The sequence below is a fragment of the Alligator sinensis genome, unplaced genomic scaffold (assembly GCF_000455745.1).
Source record: "Alligator sinensis unplaced genomic scaffold, ASM45574v1 scaffold908_1, whole genome shotgun sequence".
NCBI lineage: Eukaryota > Metazoa > Chordata > Crocodylia > Alligatoridae > Alligator > Alligator sinensis.
The window spans coordinates 601,982-618,429 of NW_005842775.1; the positions used below are offsets into that span (position 1 = coordinate 601,982).

A 16,448-nucleotide genomic window follows, 5' to 3' on the forward strand; every position below is an offset into this window, starting at 1 on the left:
ACAAAATGCAGTGTATAATGAACAAAATTGGAAATGAGAATGAAGTTTGAAAGCCTCTATTTAAATCTGTGTTTATAACATACATTTAGGTATGAAAAGCATTCATTTTGTATACCAATCACACTTTACCCACTTCCTTGTCTAATAAGCATTTTTTCAAACTATGTGTGGTTGCATATAATTCCTACAGAATTTATGCTTATAGAGCCAACCTTGACTCAGCTGAATACAAACACAACAATTCTATTTGCCCTTGTCCCTCCCTCCCCACCCCCTATGGTTTTGATTCTTTTCTTTTGTTTTTTTTTACTTCCCTAGCTGAAGCAGAAGAGAGAATTACAAGATAGATGACATAATGTCTGACATCTGGCAAGCTGAATTTGTACCTTAAAATGCCTGTACAGGTGTTAGTAAATCCTACCACAGAGGTTTCCATCTTTATTAAAGCCTTCTGTTTTTATTCAGCCCTCCCTAGAGGAGCTGATAAACTATGGTTCAGAGTCAGTTTGAGTCTATTTGCTTCTCTATTGAGTGGCACAGCAGTAGTCTTCAAGTGTATAATTTTCAAATTTGAAGCCAATCGATTGGAATCCTTTATCCCAACTACAAGCACAGTTATTGAATGAGTCAGGAAGAAAAGACTACTTTGTAACAACTATTTCTCACTTTTTCATTTCTTTTATTTCAATCTTTACTCACCAAACAAGAATAGGAATCATTCAATCTATGATCCAAGGTCTGCCTCTGAAGCAATTTAAAGAGGGAAGCATGGTCAAATTTGCAGGGATTAGCAGAAATAAATTCATCCATACCATGTTTCTGACCACGATCTGCATCTGTTCATAGAAAGGAGAAAACATACATGCATATGTATATTCTTTTATAGGGTTTTCACAAAGTAAAGAATATTTTGGAAAACATTTAAGTTTGAGGGTCAAATCATATCAGCAGGTACATGTAAGTAACTACAATTATAGAATCTTATTTTAAATTAATCTAGCAACCAGTTTTACTGAACTGTTTTTTAAAATGTTTATCATCATCACATTTGCAACAGTGAACAAATAGGTGAAATTTATAATATAATTTGTGGGCAACTCAGTCTTTTTTTCCCTTGTATTACTCCTACCAAACATACATGACATAGTTATGAGTCTATATAAACCCTTAACCAAAATGACAATTTAGAAAGTCAACTGCAAACTTAAGACAGTATATTTAACATCATTCTATGTGCTTCTTCTACTGGATCACTTTACAAACACTGTAAAATTATAAAACAAGTTCAAGAGTATAAGCTATTTATTCCAATGATTTCTTATTTTTCTCAGGCCCTCTCTCTCATTTCTGAAAGAAAACTAAGAAAATAGCTTTCTTACACTGCAAGTAAAAGTTTGTGCATCTATTTGTTGGTGCCTGAAAGAATACGTCTATAGAGATCAAAGGTACCACTAATAGAAAACATTCATCATGGCTAGAAGCCTACTTCCCAAATGGCAAACTAGAGCAGAAATGAACACGTTGACTTGAGCTAGGTCATTTCCAGCCTTCTTTTTGTACTCGGCTTTTAATGAGACAAACCTTAATGTAGTAATGGCAAAGAGCTCCTTCAACCTCCAAGCAAAGAGTAATGAAAAAGGGAGCAGTATTTTTGTGTAAATACATAGAGAAAACATACCCTACCAAATGGCACTTCAATCAAAGGCCCAAATTTATTGTTCTTCACGGATTGCATCTTTCAACGCCTTTGAACCCCGCGGGTTTATCAAAAGACAAGCTCTAGTGATTGCTTTCATTAATGGTATGTTTTGTCAAAGTCTTCAATGTGAATTATCTACCAAGTATGGACAGAAAAAAGCCTTACAGTGCCCAAAAGGACTAGTTATGTATTAGCACATTAGCTCTGTTAGATTCTATAGACTATATTGGGGTGAACAGTCTTATCAACTTAAAAATTGACTTCCCTTTACAATAGGGTCTCAGCCTCTTTGTTCCTTTAAATTCAAATATAGGTCTTTTTATATTCATTACTAGAAAAGTACAGTCCTAAATGTATCCCAAATGTAATTTTGAAAAACTGGACGTACAAACCTAAAATTTCTAAAGAAAGGGAGACAAAAGTTTATTGATTAAACCCAATTATAGAGTCAGGTTCATAATAAAACTCAATATTGATCTGTAGGCATGATGCTAACATAATCAGTCACATTTAGAAATTTAGCCCTAGATCATATTGATCCATGTCAAGTCCAACTTTCAGCTGTATTTGTAGATGGAAGAATTATTTAATTCAAGCTGAAGGATCTGCACCATCACATCTTGAAAAGATGCACAAACTAATTCATATCACTTGGCTTTGCATTGTCAAAGCAAGAGTCACATCCATGTGACAGATTTCACCAAGGTGGATATAGCAAATAAACAGTGTGACAATGCATTGATGGTTTAAGGTATGAGATTATCATCTATGGAAGCAGCAGCATATTATTTCTTAGTGTTTAAGTAGCAGCAGCATTTATGATTAGGTGTCCTTTTAAAAATTATCATTAGTTTCATAAACATAATAGGAATCTGCCATTAATCACAAAGTTAGACTTTATTTCATGTATAGTAACATCATATACGCTTGCTTAATTACAAGTGGTAGTTTGATTTTATTTAAAATATTAATCTGAAAAGTAAAACTGCACATTAACAAGATTTCATTTGATTCAAAATAGTAAATAATGCCAGGACTTTACTCACATTCTTAGAAAGATTTCCCACTCAATTGATTTTAATATAATATTTTTTGCACAGTAAATGTTACTTCTTGTATAAATATCTGCTTTACTGAGTCTTTTTTATATTATGGAGAGTCACAGAAATAATAATAGTCTTGCATTGTGCTGTGTCTTTGATCTGCATTACATATATTACACATAGCAGTAGCGTTCTGAACCTGAGAACTTGCTTCATTTTTCTCTACATAATTACAGGTACAAGACTTTCTTTTACTCTTTCTGAAAAAAAATAAACAAAAGAAAAGAATACATATGTATGTATGTGTGTGTATGTGGTTGGGTGTGTATATATCATTAGATTACTTTTGACAATTCCATTGAAATTCAATAGGCTCTGTATTGTGTACAATGAGGCCTAGAGTCAACATCCAGTCTGAATACTTGCACAAGTGTCCAGTGAAGTCAATAAAAAAATCTGCAATAGCAGACCCTGATACCTTATAAGTTGGGTAAACCAAACAAAAGTAGATAATTTTGAAAAAAATATAGGCTTGTGGGTATATGGATCTAAATGATTCTCCCTGAAATTCCCACTCCTGACCAACACTGTCATCTTCCCTCAGCTGCTAATGTCAAATCAAAACAGGTCATGTAATGACACCTACCACTTAATGGCAAACCTATAATTATGTCATTTAAAAAAAAGAAAACTTACCTTTGCCACATAAAGACAAGTAGAAAATAATAGTAATAATAAAGTTATATAACGCTATATTCTAGTTGATTTGCAGAATATACAACATATAAACAGTAAATCTTTCCCAAATTAAACTGATAACTATAAAAGCATCACAAGAACTTTGGAAGATTGAGAGAGAAAGATAAATGCATTATGCCTGTGGTTTTAAAATGCAAGTAGGATCATATTTTAGTTACATTTTGTTCCATCCAAACCTTAGAGAAATGAATCTTAGATTTTGGGGTATATCTACCAGTGTGAATATAATCCTGCAAGTACCAGGATGAGACTAAAATTGCAATTGCATTTTAATTTCTGTTTACCTCATCAACTTCATGGAGGGTAAAAAAAATGAGGAAAAATGAAGAGAAATTAAAAAAAAAAAACCCAAAAGGTGAAGGGACTGAAATTTCTCCTATGCTTCTTTTTAGTTAATTTTTTTATGCCCTCCACACCCCAGCAAAATAAATTGCATCAACTTCAGATGATTCTGACGTGATGAACACGCATTTTCTGTTCTATAAATAGGTTAATTGTTTAATTTCTGTTCTATAAATCGATTAATTGTTTGTTCTATAAATCGATTAATTGTTTAATTTAATAAACACAGGGTTTGATATAACTGCCACTGAAGTCAATGAAGAACCTGTTTAATTCAGTGGGAATTAGATCTAGCTATTACTTTTCAGGGATTACAAATATTTGTGTTTTTTTCTGGTTTTTTTTTTTTTTTTTTTTTTTACATAAAAGTGGTCACAAATAATAAAAAAGGAAACGTACCAAATCCAAATAAAAGACTAATTCCACTTTTCTTAAAACTAACCGTGACATTTCTCATCTTTTAGGGTATTAAAAAGATTTAAAATTTCAATTTCCCATCTACATTTACTATGCAAAATACTTGAGTACATTTTGCACAAAACAATTACCAATCTGATACCAGGTATCAAAAATCAAATTAGAATCTTGTTGGTGTTCAATTGCATATAACTTTACCAAATTTTGACAAGTGGGCCATGGTAGATGGCTTGCCTTGAAGTGGAAAAATGTTTTGGAAATTTTTCAGTCAAAAGAGTCAAGTCATTTTTGAGGGCAAGGCAAGGGAAAAACCTCAATGATTTGCCCATATTAAACATTCTGACAATTTTTTCTTTGAAAAGATCTGCTATACAGCAGCAGAAGCATAGCAAGTAGGGTTGGCACCCTGGGATAACTCTGTGGGCACAGTGGGGTGGAGAGGGGTGAGGCGTGTGACGAAGCAGGGTGGGTTCTGGTGGGGGGTAAAGGGAGGTGCTGCTGAATGGGGGTGGGAAGTGGGTTTCAGGACTTTTATCTATGCTGGTAACTCAAAAAGAGTCCCCAGCTGCTGCTGCTGCATGGTCTGCTTGCCCCAACTGTTGCTCTTATGTTAGCAGCACAGTGTTTGGGCATCCTGCTACTGCTGCAAGTGGAACAATGTAGGGTTACTTCTGCCAGGATACAAACTCTGTAGAGGTGGCATCCCTCCTAAGTTGGCATCCAGGAATGGTGGCCCACTTGCCCACTGCTAGTTAAACTACTGTGGAGTACAGACATGATGTTTGGCAGAGGAGCAGCCTTTGTGAATGGATGTCCTTTTTTCTTTTTTATGAAAATCTACTGAAATTAAGCAAGAGACAAACCTTCTAAAAAATCTCAGTTTACACATGTGCAATAGAGTCTTTCTAGTGCCTAACAAATAAGATCTTAAAACAGTACATTCCCCCTGAACATGTGCAAGCCTCTCATTGCTCATACTGCTGATCTAACAATGCATGCACTAGAGCTACAGAGCATCTGTACATGACCATCCTCTTACAAGCCTCTACCTGTGTCCGGCTACACATCAGTCACCCCCATTAGGCAAAGAAGCATGCTCTGGCATGAAGCAATGGGGAACACAGAAATATATTCCCTTTAATAGCTGTTCCAGATTTGGGTAGATTCGGATGCTGCAAATGAAAGCAGGGAGTCGGTCTCTTCTCTCCTATGAATGGCATACCTGCTGGTACCTTGGCAGCACAGAAGAGAAAAATGTGAATGCAGAGGGGACAAAAGCCAGACAAGTGTATAAGGAAAGGAGTGGATTAGGACAAGGACTCTGATGAGACTGTGAAGGAAGGGGATGAGAAATGGGCTGGAAGATGAAGAGGTGGGAAGGAGAGTGTGACTAGGAACCACACTGGGAGGGACAGGAGACAAAAAAGACAGATGGTGTACAATGGGCAGGAGAGGCTGGGACAAGTGATAAAGAAGGCCGTGTGGGCAGCAGGAGGGAATGGGGGGGAAGAATGGGGGTAGCGGGGGGAATGGGAAGACTGATTAGATGAAGAACCAGGAGAGGAGAACTAGGACTGGCTGAGTGAGAAAAAGTCTGGCGAGAGGAGACTGGATCTGGGTGAGAAAGGAAAATGTGACCAGAACAAGAAATCAGGTGCTAGAGAAGAAACAGGACTGGAACAGGGATGAGATGGAGCTCTAGAGCAGATTTATGCATACTGATCCCAAACATCTATATGAGAACTCAATATTACTAAATATCATCATTCATCTGTGTCAGCAAACACCTGTGAAATCCACTGACAACATTTGTGCTCTTTTTCCATTAATTGTACCTCCCACAAAAGGTAGGCAGATTACTACTGCTATCAGTAACTATTATTTTTTTGAATTGCTGGAGCAACTAGGAGTCTTTGTCATAGAGCAAATACTGAACAAATATGGAAGAAAAGAGGATAATTTAAAGTTATTTAGGGCAAGGATTGAGTATAAGACAAGAGATGACAGACTGGGGACCACAAGGATAAAATAAGACACTACTGGTCAGAAAAATGAGTCATGGTCATTGTGAAGGAGAAAACTTTTTGTAGGCACCATAGCAAAGGACATTTTTAAAGAGGATTTTGAAGGGAGAACGGAATGGTTTTGTAGGTGTTTATGGGGAGATCCTCTCATGTGTGAGAAGCACCATGGGAGATATCACAGGAATGATATTTGCAAAGCTAGACATAAGGATGATGGAGGCTGGACAAGCAGCCAGTTCAGTTAGCAACTGGGGTCAAGCTTTAATACTAAATCAAAGATGACAGATGAAGCAATAGGCTAGAAAGAACTTTTAAAGTGACTGTATGTTAGGCAAGTAGCAGAGGTCTGAGCAATGGATTAAAAAAGTTCTGCCACTGGAAGAAAAGAGGAACATGTCATTAGTAACCACTTCTGAAAAGATCTAAGTGACTTAGCATCACAAGGATCCTGTGGCAGAGGCTACTTAAGCCTTTCCCATGAGACCTTATCTGAAATGCTAAATACTCCATATTTACTCAAATACAAGACATGGTTTTTATTCCAAAAGGGGAAAAAGCCCCTCATCTTATAGTTGCATATGGGAAACCTCATTAAATACACTATCTATCACTAAACTGCTGCCAAAAGCAGCATGTGCTCAGTAATGGAAACCAACTATGAAGTTGATTAAATGCAGCCAACACTGAGCATGACTATAAAAATACGGCCTATTTTGGACAAACAAAAACAAGCTGATGGGAACTTTTTTTTTAACCTTGTTTAAAAATTTTATTAAAAACATATCACTCTACACTTACAAACCTACACATATTGAGCATCCTTGTTTTACCAAAACTTCATAGCTCAGAAACAACTACATATCAAAAACATACAGCGAGCGACATATATTAAACTTAAAAAACAAACATCAACTTCCCACAAAAAAACTCTTACAGAAGAGTTTAAACACCCCAAGGTTTCTTACTTTCCCTAAACTAGTTTATGATCCTTCAGGACCTCCAGCTCTACCTTCCGTACCTCTGTATGAACACTTCCATCTTGGTGTAATGAACTGGCATTTGCCACACCCATGGACTCTTCAAGACATCTGAAAAACTCTCCATTTCCTCAAAATTGCAGTGAAACTGTGTGAAATCGGGTGATACATGTTGCTTTCCCCTCTCCCTCCGTTACCACCTTGCATATTGCACTTGCATATTTTGCAAAGACAAACAATCCCAAGTATGGCAGCCCCCATCCCCCACCCTCTCTTGCTCCATACAGTTCAGCTCTAACCAACATTTCTCTTTTGGCATTCCAGAAGAACACACATATTTCCCTCTGTACTTTTGCTATCTGCTGCCATGTCAGTGGGAATATAATTCCCAGATATAGAATAATCATACTGCAGCCTTAAATGCTGACACTTTTCCAGCAAAGGACAGTGTGTTTCTGGACCATAACCAAAGTATTTGCTGTAACCTCGCTGTCACCTTTTCCCATGCCATATTACCTTTCTCTTCAGCATCCATTGGGATCCCTTGCATTCTGATTTCTCTCTTATCCAAAGGCCACCTTCTCTAAGTCCCTCAAGTTCCCCACTCCCATTGTCATGCTTTTTGATTTATTTAGTTCAGCCCTTGTTGCTTCTCTATAATCTGATGTATGCTTTAGCCCCTTTCCATCGAAAGCTTCTCTCTAACTACTACATTTATATCATCCATGTCTAGTATGCATTTTACCTCACCCCCTTCTGGAATCTTTACTGCACTTATGACCTTGTCTTTTCTTATTCTTTGTGCTAATAGTTCCATAGTACACACAAATAGTAGCTGTGACAGATGGTATCCTTGTCTCACCCTTGTATAGATTTTAAAGGCTCCACTTAGGTGCCCATTAATTTGGACTTGACTCTCCGCTTCTCTCTACAATAACTTTGTCCAACATATACATTTCTCTGGGAGCCCCATTTTTCCTAGCACCTCAAACAGGTAGGTAATCATGATCCACTTTGTCATATGCTTTTTCTAAATCTAGGTTTGCTATAACTATGTTTTTTTCCTCTCTTGCATCTGGGACAATGCATCTCTGATCACTCTGATCACTTTGGAAATCCTTCTGTCTGGTACTGCACATGGTCTTCATGTATTATCTTCTGGGGTTTTTTCCTTATCCTCAAAGCCAGTGTCATGGCCATTAACTTATAGTTCATATTAAGGAGTGTAATTGGTCTCCAGTTTTTCAGGAATTTCTTCTCTCCTTTCTTGAAGAATAAGATCACAATGCTTCTTGAAAAATCTTTCCCTGCCTCTCCTGTTTCTGCTATTTCCTCTAACACGTACACTATATATCTCTCCCTACCCATGCCCAAAACTTCTCACAAAATTTCATAGGCAGTCCATCTGCTCCTGGTGATTTACCTCTTTTAAAAGGTTTTTAGACACTCCTCCACTTCTCTTAAGCTTATCTTTTCTTTCATCTTTTTGCTTCCTCCTCCTCTACTTTCTCTTCAATCTCTTCCAAGAAATCCTTCTTCCTATTTCCTTCTTTTGGTATAGCTCTTTGTAAAATCTTCTCAATACCTCCAACACCTCCTCCTGCACCTGTGCACCACCCTCTTCTCGCACTGCTGTAAGCTCTCCTTTTGTTGCCTTCATGCTGGCTGAAAAAAGCAGTGGGACCACTCTTCATTTTCTCCCAGCCAAGGTGCTAAGAACATTTTCTCTCTCATCTTTCAAACAAGGTTTCTAACTCTTGCCTTGTTTCTTCTAGGTCTTCTCACAGCTGCCTTCCTTCTGTGGCTTCCTGTAGCAGTTCTTGCATCTTTCTTTGCAGCTTTCCTGGCTCTTTCATTCTTTTTCCTGCACATCTTTGGTCTTCTTTCCTGAAGAATTCTCCTATCCTCTTCTTCACCACCATCCACCATTTTGTGGTACACCCCAAAATATTTCTTCAGTACTCACCATCCCTCATATTGTCTCATGTATGCTTGACATATCTCTTCATCTTGTAACAGTCACACATTTAACTTCCAGAGTCCCTTCCCTCTCATGGGGCTCTTACCAAAGCTCATTTCCACCTTCAACATCTAGTGATCACTAAAAGCCATATGCATGGCTTCTGTCTTTCTTATCCCAATTTCTTCTGATACAAGCAGAAAGTCAGTTCTTGATTGTTTCTTTCCACTGGGGTCTGCGCTAGTGGAAACTTTCTCACCTACCCACACATCTTTTAGTGACTCTTCTTTTATTATATTTGTCCACAGTTTGCATGAGCTGTCTGAAGCTGTGCTTCCTCCTTCCCCTGTAGTGTTGCACACTTTCATTATACAGTTGATCTCCTGCTATTATGCGTAGTCTTCCTCCAAACACGTAAACTGCTAGCTGTCTAAGCAGTGCATTCCTTCCCTCCCTCTCCAGTGGTGCCTGTATATTGAAATATCTAATTCTTTTCCCTTAACTGATAGTATCATTTGCTGCAATTTGCAACTGATGACTTCTTCTACCTGTTTTTGTCTCAGCTCTGGACTACTTGTTACCCCTGCTGCTTTGTTCCCATTTGTCCCTGACCACCAGGATGGTCCCCATCTCCACTGTTTCTCAAAGTGTTTATAATCCCTCTCCTCTGGTATACCACATTATTACAGGCAGATTATGTCTGCCCTTACTTGGCTCAACACTGGTCCCATCTTCTCCTTGTTAAGAAAACCCTGATGTTAAGTGAAACTACTGTCAATGCCATTTATGCTTGTTTAAATTGCATGTGCCTGTCTCTTTAAGGCTCATCTGTGTTACTGCTCAGGGTGGTTGACTCCTCCCCCTTCCTTATTGGCATACTTGTAGCCTTTGCAAGCTGCTGGACTGCTTTTGCATTTAGGAAGGCTTGCATATTCCTGCCTCCCTGCCACTTCCTGCCTTCTGGTCTCCACTCTGGGCTGGAGCCCAGAGGCATCAGCAGCAGAAAACTGCTCTCCAGCTGCTCCTCCAACTGACCTCCCTCATTATCAGGTTTCTTCTTCCTGGTCTTCAGACCCTGGATTTTCTTTCTTTTCACGACCTCTCTCTGTGGTTCTTTCCCTTGCTCCATCTGCACATCTATAGTCTATAGGGTGTCTTTTTTCTTCCCCACCCCCACTTCTGGATGTGAGATGTTTGCTGATCCAGCCTTCCCTTCCATTTCATCTCCTATCTTCTCTTGTGCTGCCTCAATCACAGAAATTTCTCCCACCTTCTTCTCTGTTTCACTTTCCTGCAGGGCTTCTTCTACCATTTCTATCTCAGTGTACAACCCCTCCTCTCTTCTTCCAGGTTTTGCTGTTCCTTAGGGGGTCTGATCATATTTGCAAAGTCTTTGGGGCACCAATGATACAAGTGTCCCTCTCCTTTACAAATAGTGCATTTTAGGGACTCCTGGCATTTTGCTGCTCTAGGGCCCACCACCTTCACATCTGTAGTACACAGTGTGAAAACAGGTTCCCCACCTTTTCACATTTGCTGCACCATTTTGGTTGCCTGTGGTACATTATAAAACCCTGATGTGCCATGATCTGGATCACTGATGGGAGGTACAGCACCCCACCTGGGCTCCACTTGTCTGCTTGTAACACTACTTATGCTCTCGAAGATCCTATCCAGATCCCATATTTGTCCCTTACTTTCTTTAACAACATTACCCTTTGGATGTGCTTTTCCACCCATCTTTCTATGCCTTCTGTCTCTAGAAAATCTGTGTACATTCAAACTATAATCACTCTCTCTCTCGACTTGTCCCTTGCTATGAACTTTATCCCTCTTGATTTCTCCCTTCCACATTTCTCTGCATAATCTTCCAAAAGTTCTCATACCCTTCTCCACCCCACTAAGTCAGTTCTCAAGTCTTTTTTTTTGAGAAAGCAATCAGGCCTGCCTGCAGATAATCTGCCTGCACCTCCAAAATCTCAAACAGTAACTTTTCCAGGAAATCAGATCTGTTCATTGCCGATCCCATTTGCCTCCCATTGCTGGTTAAAGGTGCTTTTATCCACAGCCTCTGCTCCTCTCCAGCTGCTCTCAGTGCCTCTTCCATGTTTTTCTGCTGTCCCACTCCTGATGTCATCATACTACCACTGTCTGCTGCTTCTCACCCAACATACCTTCTCCTGATGCTCCTGCAGGAGCAGAGTCTTACAGGAAGTGTGGGGGGGAGGGTGAAGAGACTGCAGGGGAAAGAAGCTGAGGGAGAAGAGGGCAAGGGGGCTACCTAACCCCCAGATTATTTTCCCTGCTGTAGCAGTGGGAGGGGGACAAATTTAAGACAAACCTCCGATAATGAGATTCTGTATCTGGAAAAATATAACAAATTTATAATTTTTCCTTATATAATCTAATTATTTGAGGGGCAGTGATTATATTTGAGTAAATACACTAGTTCTGATCATCTATATTTAAGAAATCTAATTTTAAGCTGAAAGAGGAGCACAGAAGAGCTGCTAGAATGAACACAGGTATGGAGAACCTTTTGTAGGACAAGAGACTAAACGGGCTTGGCCAGGTTAGTTTAGTAAAATGAAGGCTTAGATGGGATATGATTGCTGCTCTAAATTCATCAGGAGTGTCATGGGGCAACTTTGGTGTCCACCACTTCAAGGGGCTTGAGCAGGCTGTGGAGCAGGTGCAGTTAGGCTGAATTAGGTGGTCACATGACTGCAAGGGGGCCCCCAGATTGGATGAGGGCTGGGCAGCCAAGGTATAAGCCCAGGCCCTAGGAGCTGAGTGGCAGTTACATCTAGGGAGCCAGTGGAGCAGCATCGTATAGCCTCAGGAAAGCAGCTCCCAGAAAACCTGAAGGTTAGGGTAGGAACAATGGGGATGGAGGAGGTTCCTTTTGGTCCTGGGTAGGACCTGAAACTGCACCCTGCTAGGGTTGGATGGTGTGGTGGGGCTGCCTGTGGCAGGGCAGTCTCCAGGAAATGCCACACCTGTGTCTCCCCAGTGAAAGGCGAGGGTGGAGTGCCATACAGCATCAGCTCCCGCTGCCTTGTGGGTATCCCATGGAGGGGAAAGGCTAGGGGACCACACCCCAACAGAAAAGCACAGGGCCCAGGTCCAGTGAGTGGGGCCTGAGGCAGGGTCTAGGCCCATAAAGTGTGGCCTAAGACAGAGGCCAAGACCCAGTGAGAGGGGCAGAGTTGTGGCCCCAGTGAGGGGGGCGGAGAGGCCGAGGCATGTCTGAGGACACCTGAGGCCAAGTTTGGGCCAGAGGCCAAGTGCGGCCCAGCTAAGCGGCCAGGGGAATTTGAAGCGATTTTGAATGCCATCTGCGAGGCATGGGACATGGTATAAGGAGAGGTTTGGAGCTGTGTATTTTGCCCTTGGCATCAGGTCAACTAAATGGGCAGCCTCCCGCATATAAACACTATTTTTTTGAAATATCAAAGGCATGGCTGGTGAGGCAGGGTGGACTTCCCTGAACAGGGCCATCCCTAGGGGTGGGGTGCAAATTGGGATGACCACCCCGGGCTCTGTGCTTTGGGGGGGCCTGCTGAGCCAGGTGGACCAGAGTGGCAACTCTGCGCTGCTGCTGGCTTCACGTCGGGCAGCTTGGCACACCCGACGCCGAAAATGGTATGTCTGGCTGTTCACCACCCCCCGCTGAATCTGCTGCTGGTTTCCTTGCATCCAGGGCTGGGGACCCCATGATTTGCCCTGGGCCCCTCACCCTGCTTGGGTCATCTCTGGCCCCAGATAGGTGGGCAGGCCAATGTTGTGACCGGCCTCGAGATGGCTCCCAAGGAGGGTTAGAACTGAGAAAGGAAAAGTGCAATTTAAGTGAAAGGAAGATGTTCGCCTGAAAGTGAAAATTGTAAACTGGTTATGAAAATTATTTAGGCTCTAAATTAAAATGAAGAATTCTAACCAAGGGTGGTTCTGGAACAGTTTTGCCATTGGAGTAACAGGGCCAAAAAAACTCTAAGCATTTTTTAGATGAAGTTTGATATATATGAAAGGTATTGTATGTGGTTGCCTACAATGAAAGGGGCCTGAATTTGATGGCCCAAGAATATGTAATTTAATCAATAGCATATTAATGCTACATCAAATTTCTAAGAAATGCAAAACCCTAGAGTTTTAGAGTGTTGCATTTCTTTTTGTCCCAGACCAACATGGCTACCAAACATCAAACTTCTAGAACCTACTTACTCCTTGATTTTCTCTGAAGCCATATTTCCCTGACATCTTTTCTTATTTTACTTTAAATTATTTAATGTTTTTACACACAATATAATAACATTTTGGGTTGTATAGAAGCCTTGGGGCCCATGCAGTAGGGTGGCCATACATCCCATTTTGGCCAGGACAGTCCTAGATTTTGGAGGCCAGTCCTGGCCAACCAGTGAAAATTAAAACAAGTGTCCTAGTTGTGGGGTGTGGAGGTAAAGTGGCAGAAGCTGTGAAATAAGAAACCCTAGCAGACAGCAAAACTGTCCTAAAATAGGTTAGCTTGATTAGTGGAATGATCATTAACAGTAACTGTTACTTCACAGGTGATAGTTAACACCTATGAAGAAAAGAAAAATGGGTCATTAATGGGTCATTGACTCCCTGCAGCCTGCAGCAGGTGGGGGCAGGGGGAGGGTCAGTGCCCAGGTTTCACATTGTCCCATATGTTTCATTATCCCATCTAGGTCCACCTACTTCTCCATGTTTACATTAAACATTTTGGATAATTTATTTAGATACTTAATAAAGTATTATTAAACTAATGAAAGTTAAGAGGAAAAAATATTTTCCTTTAGTCACTACAGCTGATTTTTCTAAGAAAAATATATCATACATCCTAACATTATCACTATGGCACTATGCAGTTCACCTTTAAAAAATATAAAAGTTAATTCTCATATTTTCATGGTTTATAATAGTAACAGTGGCCTCCAAACCAGGCATTCCTTTGGCTGCTACTGATACTCTGAGTTAAAGAGCTGTTAGCTAGGAATATACTGCCAGGAAATGTTGCCTTTCCCTGTAAATCAGTATTTAATCTTTATTGAGGGGGCCTCTCCATATTTTACTAATTAAAAGAAAAACCAATGAAAAAACCCAACTGTCCATTAGAGTTTTGCTGATTTGGATCATAGACTTGCTGATTCGGATCACTGTCCCAATTAGATTTGGCCGAATCTGAATCTGAAGATTCAATTCTGATTCAGCGAATCAGTGATTCAGCTATAGACACAGCTTTAAAATGTAATGTTTTTTCTACGTACCTTGAGGTACCAGGTGCGGCTCATGAATGCTGAGATGGTGAGGTAGGATAGAGCGCCCCACAGCAGTGTGGGCCCTCCCCCCGCATGCTCGGCGATGGACCCCCTTGTGCCCCCCTCGCTCGGTGATCAGCTACAGGGGGACCCCGTGTCCCCCCCAACCCAGGAGGCACCAGTCGCTGAGCCGGGGGTGGGGTGCCCTCCGTGTGTTCTGCGGCAGACCTGGAAGCGGACCGGAAGTGTTTCCGGTCCACTTCTGGGTCCGCTGCTGAATGTGCTTGGGACCCCTCGACGCTCCCGTGGGATGCTCCATCCGCCCCACCGTCTCAGCGTTCACAAGCCACCTGATACATTGAGGTATGTAGAAAAAACATATAAAGCTGTGTCTATGGCAGAATCGCTGAATCTCTGATTTGATTTCGAGAGATTAATGGGTCTCCTGATTTGACTTGGATTTGCAGATTCACCTGCCAAATCGGGCTGAATTTCCTCCAAATCAAATCAGTGACTGAAGCTTTGCACAGCCCTAGTGTCCATCACTCCACCTCTTGCCCCTCTCCACCTCCCCACCAAAAAAAGAAAAAAGACTTACAATGCTGTGATAAATCTGTGTGGACATTTCCTCCTTTGGGATTCATCTTTTGTGCTTGACTTGCAGGAATAGGCTTATATGATTGACCTGTTGCCCTGTACATTGCTTGAACCCATAGTATTCTATCCTGCTCATCATCACTGGCAAATATTACTGTATCTCCTTCTTTAACAGCATTGAAAAACATCCGGCCACCCTGAAGACCTGCAAAAATAGACATTAAAATATAAAAACAAAACTGCATCAGTTATTTATAATTAACTACTTATACTTAATATGTAACCAACTGGATGCTACTATTTAAAATATAGCATACAACCTAAGTTTTTGTAATTAGGGAGGGATGATAAAATGCATAGCAACAGGCATTAAATGGCAATATGAAGATATAGTATATCTTCATATATAAATTTATGAGATCCTGGTTGCTGATCTGGGTCTAAAGGCATACAATCGCATTTCCTCATTTAATTTTTTGAAAAGCATATCGTAAGTACAACAGACTTCATTCAACAGAGTTCTGTTGACTTTTCTTTGGCTGCCAGTGCTACTAACCATACTACTGTCAGAAAAAGAAAAGAGAAGCCTTTGGGTTAATTTTTTTCTTGTTTTTTAGTGCAAAAGGTCCTGTGATCTTTTGGACACCTTAGTTTGAATTTTGTTCTTACAACAAAAGTACCTTCTTTCTAATGACTGTTTTTTAGAAGTAAACCTAACAAAAATAAAACACCCTTAAGTGACAGAAACTAAATTTACTGGTCTTGAGTGATAGGGACCTAATACTAACAGGCAGAATAAGTCTGCCATCCTATATACTGTGTAACAGTTTATAATAGCATAAAGAGTACCTGGGTGAGGAGCTGTATAATCCACGGTGTATCCTTCAAGCTGCATTAATTCCTGAGGCTCAGATTTCTTTTCTCTGTAACTGCACATAGCAAAGGTATACTGGCTAACCTGAGTAAGAAGAAAGTTCTGGTTTGCTAAATCAAATTTCATAAGTCAAATCGCCAACAGTCAACTGCCTTGTATTGTGTACCATCAAACATACAGAATACATAAGTAGTTCTAAGGGGAAAAAGCCATCAAGGACCAATTTGCAAATGAAAGATCTATTTAAACCAGCATAAAATTCTGAGTGCTTTCTTTTCTTCCTGCCAAGAAACCAGGAATACAAATACATGCTCGGTGTGTACTCTGGAGCATAACTTTCAATAAAGCTTCATAGTGCCAGTCAACTTGAAAAGAATCAAATTATCAGGTTCTAGTGCATGAAGTCTCTGGTTGAGACCTACTTGTTTAGGCCAGTTGTCTGGTGGCTAGGAAGCAGACTACCCTGTGAAAAAGGTAGTA

The 16,448-nt window shown here is 40.4% G+C and overlaps 1 protein-coding gene across 16 annotated transcripts in view; it reads right to left on the reverse strand.

Moving 5' to 3' along the window:
* CADPS2 (calcium dependent secretion activator 2) overlaps positions 1 to 16,448 on the reverse strand; it is a 275,391-nt gene that overhangs the window by 149,327 nt on the left and 109,616 nt on the right. For all 16 annotated transcript variants that reach the window (XM_025216937.1, XM_025216935.1, XM_025216931.1 and 13 more), the window contains exons 5-7: positions 15,944 to 16,052; positions 15,096 to 15,299; positions 700 to 836 (exon numbers count right to left, since the gene is read on the reverse strand). In XM_025216937.1, coding sequence (XP_025072722.1) covers positions 700 to 836; positions 15,096 to 15,299; positions 15,944 to 16,052 — 450 coding nt within the window. The remainder of the gene's footprint in view (positions 1 to 699; positions 837 to 15,095; positions 15,300 to 15,943; positions 16,053 to 16,448) is intronic.